Source organism: Bactrocera tryoni, unplaced genomic scaffold, assembly GCF_016617805.1.
Source record: "Bactrocera tryoni isolate S06 unplaced genomic scaffold, CSIRO_BtryS06_freeze2 scaffold_7, whole genome shotgun sequence".
In the NCBI taxonomy this organism is placed as follows: Eukaryota; Metazoa; Arthropoda; class Insecta; order Diptera; family Tephritidae; genus Bactrocera; species Bactrocera tryoni.
The window spans coordinates 4645625-4663693 of record NW_024396366.1 but is presented as its reverse complement, the minus strand read 5'-3'; the positions used below and the strand labels follow the sequence as shown (position 1 = coordinate 4663693).

At 37.5% G+C, this 18069-nt stretch overlaps 1 protein-coding gene and 1 long non-coding RNA gene across 3 annotated transcripts; one reads left to right on the top strand and one right to left on the bottom strand.

The window, feature by feature from the left end:
• Positions 1-577: 577 nt before the first annotated feature.
• On the bottom strand, positions 578-1331 carry LOC120781522. Its single transcript, XM_040113742.1, has 3 exons — positions 1285-1331; positions 698-1237; positions 578-632 (listed from the first exon to the last, which is right to left on the bottom strand). The coding sequence occupies exons 1-3, from the start codon at positions 1329-1331 to the stop codon at positions 578-580; spliced, it is 642 nt and encodes a 213-aa protein (XP_039969676.1).
• Positions 1332-3870: 2539 nt separating this feature from the next.
• Positions 3871-4732, top strand: LOC120781761. 2 transcript variants are annotated; one of them, XR_005706161.1, is made up of 4 exons: positions 3871-3904; positions 4045-4112; positions 4204-4289; positions 4588-4732. It is a non-coding gene; the product is annotated as an uncharacterized LOC120781761 (long non-coding RNA). The 2 variants fall into 2 exon arrangements; XR_005706160.1 differs by lacking the exon at positions 3871-3904 and adding an exon at positions 3938-3974.
• The last annotated feature ends 13337 nt before the right edge of the window (positions 4733-18069 follow it).

Genomic DNA, 18069 nt, shown 5'->3' with positions numbered 1-18069 from the left:
AGTCGCTACATCTTGAGCACGGGTAATAGAAAGTTCATCACTGTCGACGCTATCCAAAAAGTCATCAACGTAGAAATTATTAAGTATGCTATGACGCGCTGCGGCAGCCCGGCTTGGGTCATAGATGACTTCATAATTGTCATTCGCACATTGACGCAGTGCGCGTATTGCGTTGAATGGACTACAAGCCATTCCATAAGTTACCGTCTTCAATTCGTACACTTGAAGAGGTTCATTTGGCAATTCACGCCAAAGTATTTGTTGCCATTTACGATGTCGTCTGTCTACCAGGATTTGTCGAAACATCTTCTGTATGTCTGCAGTGATGGCTACCTTGCATTTGCGAAAACGGTGAAGGATGTCGACAATATTGGCATGTAGTTGTGGTCCAGAAAACTGAGTATCGTTTAAGGATGTCCCATTCGATGTCTTCGCTGAAGCGTTGAAAACTACGCGAAATTTTGTGGTTACCGCATGATGAGGTATGAAGTAACCATTTTCTTTATTGGTGAAAGCTTGCTTGCTAACCTCCATGTGATCGAGAGCAATGTATTCGCGCATAAATGTAATGTACTGCTCACGAAGACAGGGATCGTTCATCAACCGCCGCTCGAGTTGTAGAAACTGGCGGACTGCCGATTGATGAGATTCTCCAAGAGCAGGAGCATCTGGTCGAAATAAAATTTGCACCTGGTACCTGCCGTCTGAGGTACGGGTAACTGTGTCGTTGAAGATCGTCTCACAGTCATCCACGTGTATTTCGGATGATGGTATGGGCTCTTCGAGTTCCCAGAAGCTTCTAAGTAACGTGTCTAGTCGTTGTTCGTTGACGCATTTCGCAGTAAGAGATGTGTGTAAAGTGGAGTGAGCAGAACTTGTGACTGGTCCAAATACTACCCAACCAAGACGAGTGTTTAAAGCGCAAAGTTGCTCTGGAGAACCCTGGATGAAACCCTCCTGAAAGAGACCCGTTAGTACGTCAGCACCAAGTAGCAGATCCACCGGACTTGGAGTGGCAAACGTTGGGTCAGCTAGTGGTAAATCTTTTAAATGGCTCCAAGCTTCTGCGTCTATATGCGTATCTGGCGTTACTGAGGTTATTGTCGGGACGACATAAGCCTCGAGTTTGAAGTTAATGTTGTTGTCAAAGGCAGCCTGCATCTGTACTGTTATATGACCCTTACTGTATACTGCAGCGCTAGAACCAACTCCTTCAATTCGTATCTCCCCTGGACGCCTACGAAGACACATACGTTTTGTAGTAGCATCGGTAATCAGACTCACCTGAGAGCCCAGGTCGCAGAGCGCACGACACGCGAATTGTCCTCCATTGTGATCAGTCAGGATGACCTTCGCAGTCGCTAGTAAAATGGTCCGGTCTCCATTAATGAGAAATGACCGGACCTTCCTCAAAAGTCACCGCTGTCGTGGGTATACCTGTGGCACCTGTGTTGAAGGTGTGTCCACGGATATATTCCGATCGATTATGTGACTGTTGGTGTCTTCCTCCGTAGCCGGTAAATTATTCGCAACGTTGCTTTTGCAAAGCATCGTATGATGGCGATGATGGCACCTTAAGCAATCCCGCGATGTACAATCACGAGATCCATGATCACTTCCAAGGCAGTTAAAACATAATGAAAGCCGCTTAACTGTATCCCACCGTTCCGGTATGGAAAGATTAACGAACCGTTGACACTTGTGTATTCGGTGTCCGTTAGCGCAAAGTTGGCAAAAAACCGTAACCCCTTTCACTGAATGTAACGGCTGAGATGAGTTTACCGTTGCAACGTTAGCCTTAACGGGACGGGTTGGTCTCTGATGAAGAGTTGATGTACTGTTCGTAGCTCCTTGAGGCAAATTGTTGGCACGCTTCTCAATAAATGTCAAAAAATCCTGAGACATTGGTATGTTGTTCGTCTGAAGGCTCATCCCCCACTCATACCTGGTGATTGTGGGCAATTTAGGTAGCAAAAGTGGCACCAAGAGGGCGTCCCAATGATTTACCGGAAGACCCATAACGCTTAAAGCTCGCATCACATTTTGGACGGTGTCAACTAGTCGAAGCAAGCCCTTCTGGGATTCGGTGGGTTGGTTGGGCAAATTCAGTATACGCTGCACGTGAGATTCCACTAACAAACGTGGATTATCAAACCGCCGTTTCATCTCCTGCCACATGTCCTCATAGCCGCCTGTATAAAGTCCACCGACCAATGGTACGCTGTCTGCATTGACATGTTGGCGTAACTTGCTTAATTTGTAACTGGAATTCAGATCCTTCCGATTGTGAACTAGTGCCTCGAACAAATCTTTGAAAGGCAGCCAATTCGCTGGATCACCATTGAAAACAGGAATCTTAATTGGATCTAATCGCATGTCCAATTGATTCGCCACACAAATACCACCTTCACCAGCGCCACATATACGACGTAGTCGAATACATATTTGCGTGTAGAGTAACTCCGTAGCAGCCAAGAAGTCGTCATGTGTGGTCAATTCGCTGGATTGTGCTGAAGACACCAGGTCCGTATGATACTCCCTAAACCTTTCAAAATGTTTGTCCAACTGTGCGCGAATCACATCGCGCACAATTGCGGCATGCGCTGAAGTACGTAGATTCAAACTAGCCATCATTAAAATCTGTACATTAAAACAGTATCGAAAAGTTCCTCACAAGAGGCACCAAAAAGATGTATAAGATTTGTCCTAAAATTCCGCTAATTGAAAAGCTCCTATGATTGCTACACCAGTCTGTCACGAAATAGGCCGCTTCTTTATTGAGTTTCTCATTAAATACATATTTGGTTAACGGATTGTAGCATCACGCCACATGATACATATCTACATACATACAGGTATGTCTATAGTTGAAATATGGTAAAATTACATTTACATTCACTAAGTTAGAGTGAAACTACTAGTCTACGAATACAACGCTAAAAAGAGGATACAATTATATTGATCATTCCGCATTCAGCAATCAGCTGACTGGTATTGGTTTGTGTCCTTACTAATTATGCGCAGGACTGCATTTTAAAGAACTTAAATCTTGAACAGTCGCATTATTTGTCTACTATTGAGAGAGTCATAAATTGTTGTTCTTTGAGTGTAGAAATACTTTGAGTTTCTTTTTTTTGATTCTAGTTACTATTCACTAAACAGTTTCTAGCGTTAATCTGAAAACATTGTCTCAAATTTGAGACCTGATAGTTAGCACAAAACTAAAAAGAACTCTTGTTTGCCATTTTGAATATACTGAATAGAGATCATCATAGATATTAATCAATTTTTGTTTTTTATTTTTTAAGCAACTCAAACACCACCAACAATGTCAGCCTGGAAATCCAACGCAGGATTGCTCTTGCCAACAGGTACTACTTCGGACTGAGTAGGCAATTGAAAAGTAAAGTCCTCTCTCGACGAACAAAAGCTAAACTCTATAAGTCGCTCATAATTCCAGTCCTGCTATATGGTGCAGAGGCTTGGGCGATGACAACAAACGATGAGTCGACGTTACGAGTTTTCGAGAGAAAAATTCTGCGAAAGATTTATAGTCCTTCGCGCATTGGCCACGGCGAATATCGCATTCGATGGAACGATGAGCTGTACGAGATATACGACGACATTGACATAGTTCAGAGAATTAAAAGACAGGATGGATGAAAACACTCCAGCTCTGAAAGTATTCGACGCTGTACCCGCCGGGGGAAGCAGTGGAAGAGGAAGATCTCCACTCCGTTGGAAGGACCAAGTGGAGAAGGACCTGGCTTCGCTTGGAATATCCAATTGGCACCACGTAGCGAAAAGAAGAAACAACTGGCGCGCTGTTGTTAACTCGGCTATAATCGCGTAAGCGGTGTCTACGCCAATTAAGAAGAAGAAGAAGGAACTCAAACACAAAAAGGTTAAAAATAAATCAATTTTCGTAAATATTATGAAACAAAGTCAACATATACATATTTTCATTTTTACTGGTAATTATCTTTTTTGACTATGTTACCGAAAATTTTATATTTGTTATCGACATATTTATTTTCATTCCAGTGTAAAAAACATCTCAGAATAATGAAATGAATAATGAATGTGACTGTATCACATTACAGAATCGCACGGTTAGTAGTTTTTTATATTATTATTATTATGACTCAATTGCATCAATTTTTATGGCTCATGACTAAAACATTTTATTTGCTTTTTCGATAGTGTATATTTTCAAAACTATCTTGTGAAATCAGCAAGGTCGCCCTTAAATAGTTTTTGGATGGCAGCGTTCTAAAGACCGCTCGCAGGTATAATCATATATGAGTGAAACTTTAAACGCGTTTTTCTCGAAACGACATTTTTCAAAATTGCTGGCGTCATAACTCAACGCGAAATTGATCGATCAACTTTACATTTACTATACAATGACCTGCGATCTTTTTGATTGGTTGAAAATTGTCAATTTAGCATCAAAAAAACGATCATTTTTTACTTAATAAAACGATTTTTCCAAAATTACGCCATTTTTTAAATTCTTGATATTTTTCAAAGATCGTAGGAAATATCTTTAAGTTTAATGAACTTTTCAATTTTTTTTTGTTTCAGCTACTCATTCGGCCGGAATTATGCCAGCAGTTGAGGCACATTTTTTTAGGCATCTCCGAAGACAGCCGATATCTTCGTTATTTTTCAACATTTCTGTAAAAAAAAACCTTAAAATATACCTTAGTACGTTCAAAGAAGTTCGAAATATTCAATTGCGTACTTTCTTTTAAAAAAATTCACGAATATCGCCTAATTTTTCATGCGTCACACTGGGATAGCCCCTTAAGTGCAGTAATTTTGTTGGTATCAATTGCAGATCTCTGGTGTGTACAAAAATAAATGAATAAATACCTTGAATGTCGGATTAAATCTTTGTTCGTAGATAATGTCTGTCCCAAATGATCGGGTGTTTCACCGCGAATGAATACAATGGCTCTGGTGGTGGAGTCAATGACGGCAATTTTATTTTCCCACTAAGGCAGCATAATCCTGGCATTTCCCCAGAAAATTTCAATGCACCACAATACTCGCAAATCACGTCCATCGGCCCAATGCGAACGCTAGTATGCACGCCGTAATCAGTGCCGCTGTCTTATCGAAACGCGGCTCGATTAATAGTTGTACCTGATGTATTTCTTCTTCTGCGGCGTAAAAATCGCTGCGTTTTGCTCGACGATTTCGCATTGTCAACCGAGGTGTCTCACAGGTGTGAGTGGGAAGCGCGAAGTCGACCCATACTAGAGGAGGCGCTTTTCACGTGCAATTACTTGTTATTCTTCAGTCCTTTCATTCACTACGTATTTAATTCTTGTTGCATTATTGGCTGGATTTGATCGTGTTGGCATCATGCCTTTCTTAATGGCTATATCGATACAATAAGCTAACAAACACTTTAACCGATCAACTTCAAAATTTTACCTACCATTTTTCTGATAAATTACTTTCGGTTCACGTCCGAAAGAACTGTGATAAAAATCGGTACAATAAGCTAATATAGATTTGAAAGAAACACATCAACCGGTCAACTTCAAAATTTTACCTACCTTTTTATACTCTTGCTACAAAGTATTATAGTTTTGTCCACCTAACGGTTGTACCTATCACCTAAAACTAATGGGGATAGATATAGGGTTATATATAATAAATTATAAGGATGACGAGCAAAGTTAAGATCCGTTTGACTGTATGTCTGTCCGTACGTCCGTGCTAGCTGTAACTTGAGTAAAACTTGAGATATCTTGATGAAACTTAATATGTAGGTTCCTTAGTACAAAAAAAAAATTCGGGTTCGTAGATGGGCGTAATAAGACCACGTCCACGTTTTATGTGACGTCCGACGGGACTATGATAGAAAATATCCTTTTCACCGGAGTAAATGGCAAGACTCGACGACTGAAACTTCTCCTACCACGAATCCCACACGGAATTTGCGCTCCTTTATCAAGCCGCTGTATTAAATGTCACAAGGACCTACTCGTGGTAATTGGTGATGTCACTTTTTTTTGCGGTCGTCATCAAAAGTAGGGTCTTCTATCCGAGGCTGTTGTTCATTATTTATCATTTCAATATATATATAATGGGTTGTCAAAAAAGTCTTGCGGTATTCTTATTGAATTTTTTTATTGAAATTGAAATGAATTTTTGATGACTCATGCCCAGCTCTTGACCGATGCTACGGCTGCTACTATGCCGGTCTCTTTCGACCAATTCAGCGATTTTATCGCAATTTTCGACGACAGGGCTTCCGGAGCGCATCTTCGACCACCTCTACACCAGAACGAAAACGTTGAAACCATCGTAGTGCGGTGGAAATGGAAACTGTATCGGGTCCATAAACTGCAGAAATTTTATTGGCGGCTTGAGATGCATTTTTGCCTTTATCGTAGTAGTACTGTAGAATATGCCATATTTTCTCTTTATTTTGCTCCATGTTTGCGACGCTATAACTCACGAACGACTTAAAAGAAACGACAATCAATCAAACACGTGTTAGCGTGAGCTTTCCAAAAAGGTATAGCATGACCCGTTGCGACTAATAAAACTAGAACTATGCGCTTTCAGCGCCAACTAGCGAAAATACCGCAAGACTTTTTTGACAACCTATATATATGTATATATATATATATATGTATATATATAACTGATATACGTATATATATATATAAATGATCAGGATGACGATAAAAGTTGAAATCCGGGGGACTGTCTGTCTGTCCGTCCGCCCCTGCAAGTTGTTACTTAAGTCAAATCTGTGATATCTTGACGAAACTTGGTATGCAGGCTTTTCAGTAAAAATTTATGAGTTCGTAGATAGCTGTAATCGGACCACGCCCCCAAATCGCCATTAACCGAAAGCCTAATAATATAAAGGGCCATAACTAAGCACTAAAATAAGATATAAAAATGTATTTTGACTCAGGAGATCGCAGTAGCAAGGGAATGAAAAGTTTTTAAAAAGTGGATATGGTCCCACCCTCTAATACGCTGTATGTACAAATCTGCACTAAAGTTACAACAACCGATACAAGATATAATTAATATAACGGAATAAAATTTTGTAGTAAAAATTCCCTAAAATTATGCCACCTTTTCACCATAAATTGTACAGATACAACCAAAACTATTCATTACTCTAGGTACCAACTACCCCCATATACCTAATATAGAGATTTTCGTACTTCGAGGTGACTTTATGCTGGATATATCGTCCAATATTTGAGTTACCTCAATGAAAATTATAGAATATATTTTACTCATAACAGTTTATTATTGAGCCTAAAATAGATACAATTTTGCGAAAACTTGACCCCATATAACCATTACGAGTACCAAGATTTTTCGAACAACCGGCTGACTTTGCTCTATAAGAATGGTGATTGTTACATACAAGGTATCTAAAGGGGGGAAGCCTCTTTTAGAGGCCTAAAAAGATCGAGTTTTTTGAGGATTTTTTTTGGGAAGGAAAGAAATAATTGATTAAAGCGATATTTCTAGGGTTTATAGTTATATATTTGAACATCATTCGAAAATTTTTTGGATACGAAATCTTTGATATTCTACCTTTGGGAAGCAATTGCCCGATTCATCTCTTATGTACAGTTTCTATCGGAAACAAAAAATTAAAAAAAGATTCATATTTGTTAATAACTTATCTTTTAGTTAAACTAGGAAAATTCCAAAAAAAGGTTAAAATTTTAAATTGTTTTCAAAATTGAAGAAAAGTGGTTTTTGACAGAAAATTTTACTTAAAAAAGATGCATATTTGCTAATAACTTATATTTTAGTTAAACTATGAAAATTCCAAACAAAGGTAAAAATATCAAAATTGAAAAAAGTGGTTTTAGACAAAAAATTTTACTTCATGTTGCTTAAAAATTTGTTCAAACTTGACTTTTCTTAGTTTTTTAGTTTAAATTGAAGATAATTTAATACCAAAGATAACAAACTTTTCCCTAATTCCATACGACGTTTAGTTTTTTTCCATCCTGCCCGCCAATTAAGAAAAAGCGTGAAAATGAAAAACCGAGAAATCGCGCGTCAAAGTTTTCGCTTTCTGACCAAGGGCTCATATATCTGCTAGACGCTCGGCCACTATGTCCCTTCAAACTTTGACAATATTTCGAATTCCCATCTATAACTTTGGGGTCATATTCTTAGATTATTTTTAATGAACCAGAAGGAACATTATTTAGTATGTGGATAAAATCGGGTCGATACCACCCCAACTACCTCGTAATGATTTTGGTTTTTCTTAGAAATCTTATGCCGAAGAATATAAACATTTGGTTGAACCCGAACTTAGCCCTTTCTTATTTGTTATATTTTAAAATCATATAAATTATACAAATTATTAGCAAAAGTACATTTATGTACAAGAAAAACGAATGGTCTTTAATTTTTTTAATTCTTTCACCCAAAATATTTATAATTTCGAGTATCAATTATTTATTATTTGTTCCTATATATTCTAATATATCAAAATTGTTATTAAGATTATGACTCAAATATTTCCAGATTTTTGTTTCAATATTGATATAAGCTTTATTACAAGTTGGGACTTTTTGAATCTGGCTCCCCCTGGTGGCGCCATCTACATGTCGACTGGTGCGTTAGAATCTGCTATCCTTATTGAATGTCCGGTGAGAATTTCATGACATTTCATTGATTGGAAATAAAGTTATTGCGTTTTAAGTGTCAGTATGTTTGTGTTATCGGTTTAAAAATGGGCTTCGAACAAAGAGCTAACATTAAATTTTGTTACAAACTTGGTAAAACATTTACCGTAACGTTTCAATTGATGAAACAAGTTTATGGCGATGATTGCATATCTCGTATCAGAGTGCATAAGTGGTTTCAACGTTTTCAAAGTGGTCGTGAAGACATAAATGACGATCAACATGTGGGCCAATCAAAATCCATGATCACCGAAAATTCCATCGAAACTGTGCGTGAATTCATCAAAAGTCAGCCAAAATCGTCATTGCAATTCATGAAAATGGAATTGAACATCTCCAAAACATCGATTTATTGCATTTTGACCTAAAATTTGGGCTTATGAAAGGTGTGTGCACGGTTTGCTATGCACAAATTGACTAACGACCAAAAATTGCTCAGAATCCAACATTCAAAGGACGATTATTTGACCAAAAATGACGTTTTAACCATTAACCACTCCCCGTATTCACCTGATATGGCACCGTGCGACTTCTTCCTTTTCGGAAAAATGCATTTGCCAATGAAAAGAAAGCGTTATGCAGACGTAGAGGCAATTCAAAAGGCCTACATCGGCATACTGAGGGCCATACCGGTTAACGAGCTAAAAAGCTCTTTCGACATGCTTTTGGACCGTGCAAAAAGCTGTATTGAAGCAAAAAGAGACAATTTTGAATAAAATAAATTGTTTTCGCCGAAAAAACTATTTTTTCTGTTTTTTTAAGTCCTGTTTACTTTGGAAAGTACCTTGTTTTTATTACAGTATTCAGGGGTGTTGTGGAATCTGATAGTTGTCGGAATCAGAATTGAAACCGATCAAATAAGTAGTAGGTGTCATGAATTCAGATATAATTGGTTTGATATTCGAAGCAGAATTTGTATCGGTTTTGCCATCAGAAAGAAAGCAAGAAGAGAGGCGCTCACAGATTTGAAAAGTAAGTTAAGAAATCATGTTATTTTATTATTACGAATTAATTTATCTTTATTTCTATAGCGGAAAACATAAGTATAAAACACGAAATGTCTTAATTAATGAGGTTTTGGAAAAAAAAATCCGAAAAGACGAAAATCCAAACAGATTCTGTGACCTTTTCAACGATGTGTGTGCTAAGTGATTTTTAAATTAATAAATATAGTTAAAATATAACAAACTAAAGTGAAATATGAACTTATTTCAATGTTTAGAGTGTATATTTATGTAAATATACGAAGTGAAAAATGTGTAAAAATTTAGTGAAACATAGTGAAATACTAAATGTTATTAATATAAATTTTTGAATTTTTAATCGGGAATATTTTAAAATATATAAGTGTTAGCAATATTATATTTGGGGAAACTTTAGTATACCTTCCCACGATTTCTGAGTTAAAAGTGGTATGATATATATATAATTATAGCCGCCGCAAACTTATAGTTTATGAGTAACCCTGGCCGATCCAAAACCGAGGTGTGTTAGGTTTTTTTTTTCGAGTAAAACCCCTTTTTGCGTTGGCGGCCTTCGGCTGCGCTTAAAAAAAAAATTCCATGGCCGATCCAACACCGGGGTGTGTCAGGTTTTTTCGAGAAACTTTCTTTTTGCATTGGAGGTCTACGGCCGCGCTTCAAAAAAAATAATCCTGGCCAATCAGAAATCATGATATATCAAGAAAATAGAATGATTTATGTATTTGGGATATAATCCTATTTTTTTTATTTGATTTTATTCGTTTGATATGGTAATACTTATTATTTGGCAACACGGAACACTTATATTATTGTGCATGTAGTGAAATTTGTGTAAAAAATAAAATGCTTATTTTAAGAAAATATCTAAATAATAAATATAAAATAAATATGTAGAAATATTGTAGTGAAGTGTAAGTGTATAAAAAGTACATAATATGAAAGAAAAAGTTACTATAAATCGAGGAATTACAAAATAAAATTTGCGAAAATAGTAGAATGTTTTCAATCGGAGCGAACATACACTGATTTAAGGTATCTTCCCAGTGTGAAATTTTGTGGTTGAAATCGATTTTTTGTTGCATTATCGGAAAGTATACACCATGTAATAATAATACACTAAAATTAACATGCTCTCAAATTTTGAAATCGAAATTCAAATTATTACAGTCGCTACAGAGTTTCTTATGAAAGAGAACATATTGGGGAACATAGCGACTCCAATCTTTAAAGCTTTTTTAAGTCTTCCCTTTTCTTCTACGAAAAACTGTCGAAAAATCGATACTTCTTCTTCAAGCTACCGAAAACTTGTCAAATTTCAAAGAAAGAAAAAAGCTTCCATAGCGCGATAGCGATTTTTCTGCAGATAAATAATCTTTTTGAAATTTTTCGTTTAGACCAAACTTGAGGCCGAATTCATGGACATCGTACTGGAAGCTTTTTTGTTACGTGTCATTTATTAAATAAAATTCTTTAAAAACTTTCAAAAAAGGCTCTTTCTGCGTCGATGCATCGCTGCCAGTGCGATTTCCAAGCATTGAAGGCTTCACGGAAGGTATTCTTCGGAATAGCCTTGAGAGCCGAGGTGCATGCTGCTTGGAACCCTTTCATCGGCCTTTTCAGACAAGGTAACAAAAAAAATTCTGTAGGCAATATGTAGAAATATTGGGGGCGTAGGGTAAATTCACTTGCTTGGAACCCTTTCATCGGCCTTTTCAGACAAGGTAACAAAAAAAATTCTGTAGGCAATATGTAGAAATATTGGGGGCGTAGGGTAAATTCACTTGCTTGGAACCCTTTCATCGGCCTTTTCAGACAAGGTAACAAAAAAAATTCTGTAGGCAATATGTAGAAATATTGGGGGCGTAGGGTAAATTCAAGGTAAAATGATGTCAAAAAAGACAGTGAGCAGGATTTACTCATTTTTCCGGTCGTCATCAACCACTTCTTTCCGGCCCTAAAAAGAGGCCTGTAAGGGCATGCACCTGGAATGTCTGGTCCGTTAATTAAGAAATTGCCGCTGCCAAGCTGATTGATATCCTCGTAAAAGAAAAAGCTGACATCAACTTCGTCCAATAAGTACGATGAATGGGACAAGGCATTTATTACAGCAACGCAAATTTGATGGGAATTCGTGGTGGGAGAAAGACTCCGTCGCAGAGTCCTGGATCCGGATCGAAAAGGTACCAATTATCAATCACGTTGTGATAGACGGAAGATACGTCTCCAGTGCTTTAGACGTGCGTACGCTCCGAGGTCCAAGCACTGACTTGGACCGCTATCTTGTTGCAGACCACACGCTGCTGTGCAGTAAAAAACGCACGAGGAGCTGCAATCATAACAGACAGCCGAAAGATTTCCTACTCGAATTGCACTCTTGCTCTCTGAGAGCACTCGTCAGCAACTGGGTATAAGGGAATTGTAAGACGGCATTTCAAGTCATCGGAAGATGGAAAATAACAGCTGGTACAATGAGGAGTACCGTGATGCAATGAAGGGAAAGCAGACTGCCTACCACGCAATGTTTCGATTGACCACAACATGTGCGGGATGGGATACATACCGCGAGTTGAATAGGGAAGCAAGACGCATTTGCAGACAAAAAAAGGAAGAGGCTGAAATCCGTGAGTGCGAAGAGCTTGATAAGCTGACCGACAAGGGTAATGCTCGAAACTTTTAAGAAAAGATGCTTCGACTAACAGAAGGTCTCTAGACCTGAGCATACTCTTGCAGAACCTCCAGAGGTGATCTAGTGACTGATGCACACGGCATACTGAAATTATGGAGGGAACAATACTCCAGCTTAATTCATAATATATCTATGTACGTTAATTAAATTTTTCGATATCTTACATATAGTATAATTATGGCCTATTTTTGGGCTATTTTCGTTTGAAAAATCCATTAAGTCTGTAATTGTCATTATTCCGTGCCGTCACGCCTTTCAGTTTATCTAAGTGCAAAATAGTTGTATTTAGTATTCCAATTTTACCAATTGTTACTGTATTTATCAAATTTTGTCTGTCTAATAAATTGTCATGTCTAATAAATTGATTTATTTTTATTGATTTAATAGTGGTATCATCTTTAATATTAATTACAATATCAGTCGATTCTGTTATTATTTTATACATTTCTGAATTTGTTATGAATTGTTTATTGTTATTTACCATCACTCATAATTCCCGTCCTGCTATATGGTGCAGAGGCCTGGACGATGACAACAACTGATGAGTCGACGTTGCGAGTTTTCAAGAGAAAAGTTCTGCGAAAGATTTATGGTCCATTGCGCGTTGGCCACGGCGAATATCGCATTCGATGGAACGATGAGCTGTACGAGATATACGACGACCTTGACATAGTTCAGCGAATTAAAAGACAGCGGCTACGCTGGCTAGGTCATGTTGTCCGGATAGACGAAAACACTCCAGCTCTGAAAGTATTCGACGCAGTACCCGCCGGGGGAAGCAGAGGAAGAGGAAGACTTCCACTCCGTTGGAAGGACCAGGTGGAGAAGGACCTGGCTACGTTTGGAATATCGAATTGGCGCCACGTAGCAAAAAGAAGAAAATACTGGCGTGCTGTTGTTAGCTCGGCTATAATCGCGTAAGCGGTGTCTACGCCAATTAAGAAGAAGGAGAAGTTATCGTCTATAGTTTATAATATCTGCGGATGAAGAGCTGATTACTGTTAACTAAAGTAAAATGATTATATTAGAAACCTATAAGTAATTATGATTTTATACTATCTTATGGGTACGACTTAATTACTCCAAAAATGATTATTGAGCTACCAAATTGTGCTATAATCTGTATCAATCTGTCAATGCAATCACAAAACATGCTCACTTTCCTCAACAATGGAAAAAGTCAACTATAGTGATGATACCTAAGCCTGGAAAGGACAAAACGCAGCCATCCTCCTATAGGCCCATCAGCTTGATATCCTCCATGTCGAAATTATTTGAAAGACTTCTTATACTCAGCATTAAGCCACATCTTCAAACCCACAACATAATACCATCTCACCAATTTGGCTTCAGGGAAAATCATGGAACGATCGAGCAAGTACATAGGATCACATCTGAAATTCGAACAGCTTTTGAAAAACGAGAATATTGCACTGCAATATTTCTTGATGTCGCGCAGGCTTTTGATCGAGTATGGTTAAATGGTCTCATGTACAAAATAAAAACGCTTCTCCCGCAAAACACCCACGAACTGTTTAAGTCCTATCTTTATGATCGAAATTTTGTAGTTCGATGTAACACCACTACATCTGAAGTCCAAACGATTGAAGCTGGTGTACCACAAGGCAGTGTTCTTGGCCCAATGTTATATGTTTTATACACTTCAGATATCCCTGTAAACGACCGCTTGACTATGTCTACTTTTGCCGATGACACTGCAATAATCAGCCGCTCCAAGTGCCCAATTCATGCAAATGCGCTCCTAGCAAATCATATTGAAGCTATGGCCAACTGGCTCGCAAACTGGAGGATAAAGGTTAACGAGCAAAAATGTAAGCACGTTACATTTACCCTTAACAAAAGTAGCTGTTCGCCTTTGACACTGAATACCGTACAAATACCACAAAGCAATCATGTTACTTACCTAGGGGTCCATCTGGATAGGCGACTCACTTGGCGAAATCACATAGAGGCTGAAAGGACTTACCTTAAGTTTTAGGCAGCTTCTTTGCACTGGCTTATTAACTCTCGCTCAGCCCTAGTCTGGAGTATAAAGTCATAATATACAACACAGTTTTAAAACCAATCTGGACCTATGGGTGTGAGCTGTGGGGCAACGCGAGTAGCAGCAACATCGAAATTCTTCATCGTGCGCAATCAAAAATTCTTCGTACAATCACCGGAGCACCGTGGTATATCCGAAATGAGAACATCCAAGGCGACTTAAGAATTCCAGATGTACGAACTGAAATAGAGCACCGAAGCCCGAAATATGCATTGAAACTATCGATTCACCCAAACCAACTAGCAAGATCGTTATTGCGTGTGACAGGAGCTTAAGATTACGTAGAAATGACCTACCAGCCCAGACGTAATATATCTCAGGCCCAGTTAAAAAAAAAAAAATACTCACCCATGTAGGGTGTAAATTAAGTGAGTAGTTTAAGATTCGAAAACTTGTTGTTATTCGCTTAAGCAGGGTAGATTTAATAAATAATAGTAAAGTTAAATAATAAAAAAACAAAAAAAAAATATTATCTTAATGGACTTTATTAAGTACTATTTTATTCCCTTAACTTTCATTAACTTCCAACTTTTATTCATAGATTTTTTTTGTTTCCCCTATTATTTTTTCATAAATTATTTCTCCAGGGTGATATTGTTTTTTCGTTTTTTAAATTATATTGTTGAGTGGCTCGTAAGACTATTTCTAGTCGATCACCAAATTATATTCTTTTTTTATGTTGTGAAGCTTAGCTCATCATCCTAAAATCTAGGGATTTGAAATATAAAACCATTTCTTCAATATTTCACTTGTCTTCTATGTATTCCAATATTAGGAATTCAAAATCACATCTATTCATGTGATGATGATTTTTGCGAGTAAAATATACAAGTATCTATGTGAAGCTTCTGAGAACTAAATATCTATACAGAATTTAGCCCACACCACCCATGAAGGTAGAGACGGAAAGGAGACGGAGAAACCAGATAAGCAGACGAAACAACAAGCATGCATACCCAACGGTGAAACCACGCCACTGCCAGCAACACACGCCATCCCAACGCAACATGTTGCGGGTGTACTAGCTCGCAGCACCGGCTTTGCGGAGAGTTAGATGGCCGATGATCAGGCAATGATTGACAGTTAGTATGTCATAAACTTTAGCCTGTCGAGATGCCCCGTAAACAATATGAAGTCTCCACAGGCAATACGTACAGCAACGTACGTAAATGCCTGTCGAAACGCCCAGTTACCCTGCCACAGCACTTTCCTCGGTCGACGACATCACAACGCGGGAGACAATTATCATATAAAATAAATTACGATTCGTGGAGAGCCACACTGTTTACAAATTTACTGTAACGAACCCTGGACATCGTATACCTCAGCAAACTATAAGAATCAGGGACAGCAAAAAGCTTCGTTACAAGCTATTAACTTTTTTTAGGAATTGAAGCTTCGCCCATTGCTACTATTTTTGGATTAGGGTCATATTTATTTTTGTTACATATTACACACTTTCTTACAAATAGCTTAATTTGTTTTCATACTTCCTGAAAAAATATTTTTTTTCTATATGCTGAATGATTTCTACGTGATTTATAGTCCTCACAGACTACAGCGCTAATATCATTAGCGGGCTTAATTTATATTTACTTGCACATTTGACCCATGTTAATGTAAGTTTGTAATGCACAAGAATTCCGTGCATTTAGCTGAATTTTCCAAATTTGTGTAGGCAACACTGCTCAAAAATGGCCGATTTTTGCTATTTTTTGACAGATGTCGCATGAAGTCTGCCGCCTCCTTTGCGTGTGCAGCATCAGAGGTAAGCAGTTTTATATTGCTAAATAAATTATGTGTAAGTATATTAACAAAAACAAATTTTAATATATTTAGATGGCAGACAATAAACAACGCACAGTTTGCTATACATTTTTCCAATATTCTTAACTTTTTCGCACACTTTTATTTCACTTTTTTTTTAATAAATAAACAAATTTCACTATCAGCTGCCTAAATGCACAAGTCTGCCGTCAAGCCGCGACAGCGCTCCTGCCACTATATTAGTTTTAGCAGGTTGGTATATGAAATTTGGAGCAAATAAATGCATGCCATCTTTTCATTTTTCGGTTGGAGTTACGGGTTGACAGTGCAAATGTCAAGGGTTGATGAACTGTATGGATTTCGAGATTCGTTATACTGTAGAGATAATTACGAAGAGTTTTTAATGTACATTCCTTTTAATTTATGACATAATTCATTTTTCTTTATTAAGGGTTTCGGAAATGAAAGTTAGCCCAAGGGCTAAATGTCTTACTTAGAATTTTACTACTGCTAAAAATTGTTAATAAATCCAGGCAGATCCGTAACTGAAAGTGTTAAATTTGAAACGACGCGGCTTGATAAAGAACTTGTAAACTGTTGAATTCAGTTCCATCTGTGATCTGTTCAATTGATACCTTCTCCGCGATTTGTCCTTGAAAAAAATTCGCGAAACTTGGTAAACATCTTATCCAGTTATGTGAAACAAGATGGGTTCAACGGCGCGATGCAGTTATCCAATTTTCCGCAAAAGTGTCGTTGATCGTTAAAGCTCTGATAAAAATTAGTAACTGGAAAAATAAGGAAAGAACGGGAAAACAACGATAGTCATCTCAGCCGTATACAAATTTGAATTTATAGTTGGGATATTCTATCTCTAACACATTCACTCAGTGCGATTCTTCAGAAAGAACCGATCGATCTGGAAAAGGCATTAAATATGATAGATACGTTGCTTGTAAAATTCCGAAATCGAAGACAAAAAGCTGAGGAACATTTTCCATCCATTTATTCAGACACGAATATGACGTCAGAACTGAAAGTTGACGAACAAAAACCAAGAATCTATGGTCGACAAAACAAAGGCGAAAATTTCTGCGTGAGAATATTATGAAAACGCGCTTTTCTAGAGAAGTATTGGATGGATTTCAACTGAGTTTGCTGCTCCCAGTAGAAGAAGTTGATATCTTGATAGATAGATTCAAAGAACTTTTGGATAATGTCAGCGTCGGGCGACGTTTCAAGCGAATCGGGCAGAGGCAGAAGTCAAAAGACAACCAAGTTACCGACTACTGCATAGGAAACGTTGAAGAACTGCGCTGTAGACCTATACCCCATAATCATGGTTTTCTTCGCATATTCTGCACACTTCCTGTAACGAATGCAAGCTCTGAATGATAGATTGATCGGCCTGGCGTAACTACACACGCGTCATGACATTGAAGTCTCTGTAGAAGAAGTTCACGAAATATTCTCAAACTTGGCCCACACAGTTTTGTTTTGAGAAACTCTTCTATTCAATCCACGTACTGAGTACAGTATTATACATTGCAATAATGTACATACAGTGGACCAATAAAGTTTACATACACCTAGTTCCATTAAATTACGGCACGTTTATTAGCTATAAAATGAATAAATTTTGTGGTTTTTTTCTGTCCATTTCAAAAGATGTATATTTAACATTAAATTTAGCATATTAAAATATTTTTTTTTACACAAATAAAAAAAATTAATGCTAAAGCTTAAAATTGGCATAATTTATATCAAAAAAGTTTACATACACTAACGATTATTTATATAAATCAAAAGTAATTACAGTAGTTTTAGCGGTTTTTGGCCTACAATTTGTTGCTATCATTGTCCCTA

Bases quoted from the DNA above. Each gene is read 5' to 3' on its own strand.
- LOC120781522 (XM_040113742.1), bottom strand. From the start codon at position 1,331: ATGGAGGACAATTCGCGTGTCGTGCGCTCTGCGACCTGGGCTCTCAG. The intron at 1,238-1,284 runs GTGAGTCTGATT...GTGTCTTCGTAG, and splicing joins TCTGCGACCTGGGCTCTCAG to GCGTCCAGGGGAGATACGAA. The intron at 633-697 runs GTACCAGGTGCA...ATCAATCGGCAG, and splicing joins ACCCGTACCTCAGACGGCAG to TCCGCCAGTTTCTACAACTC.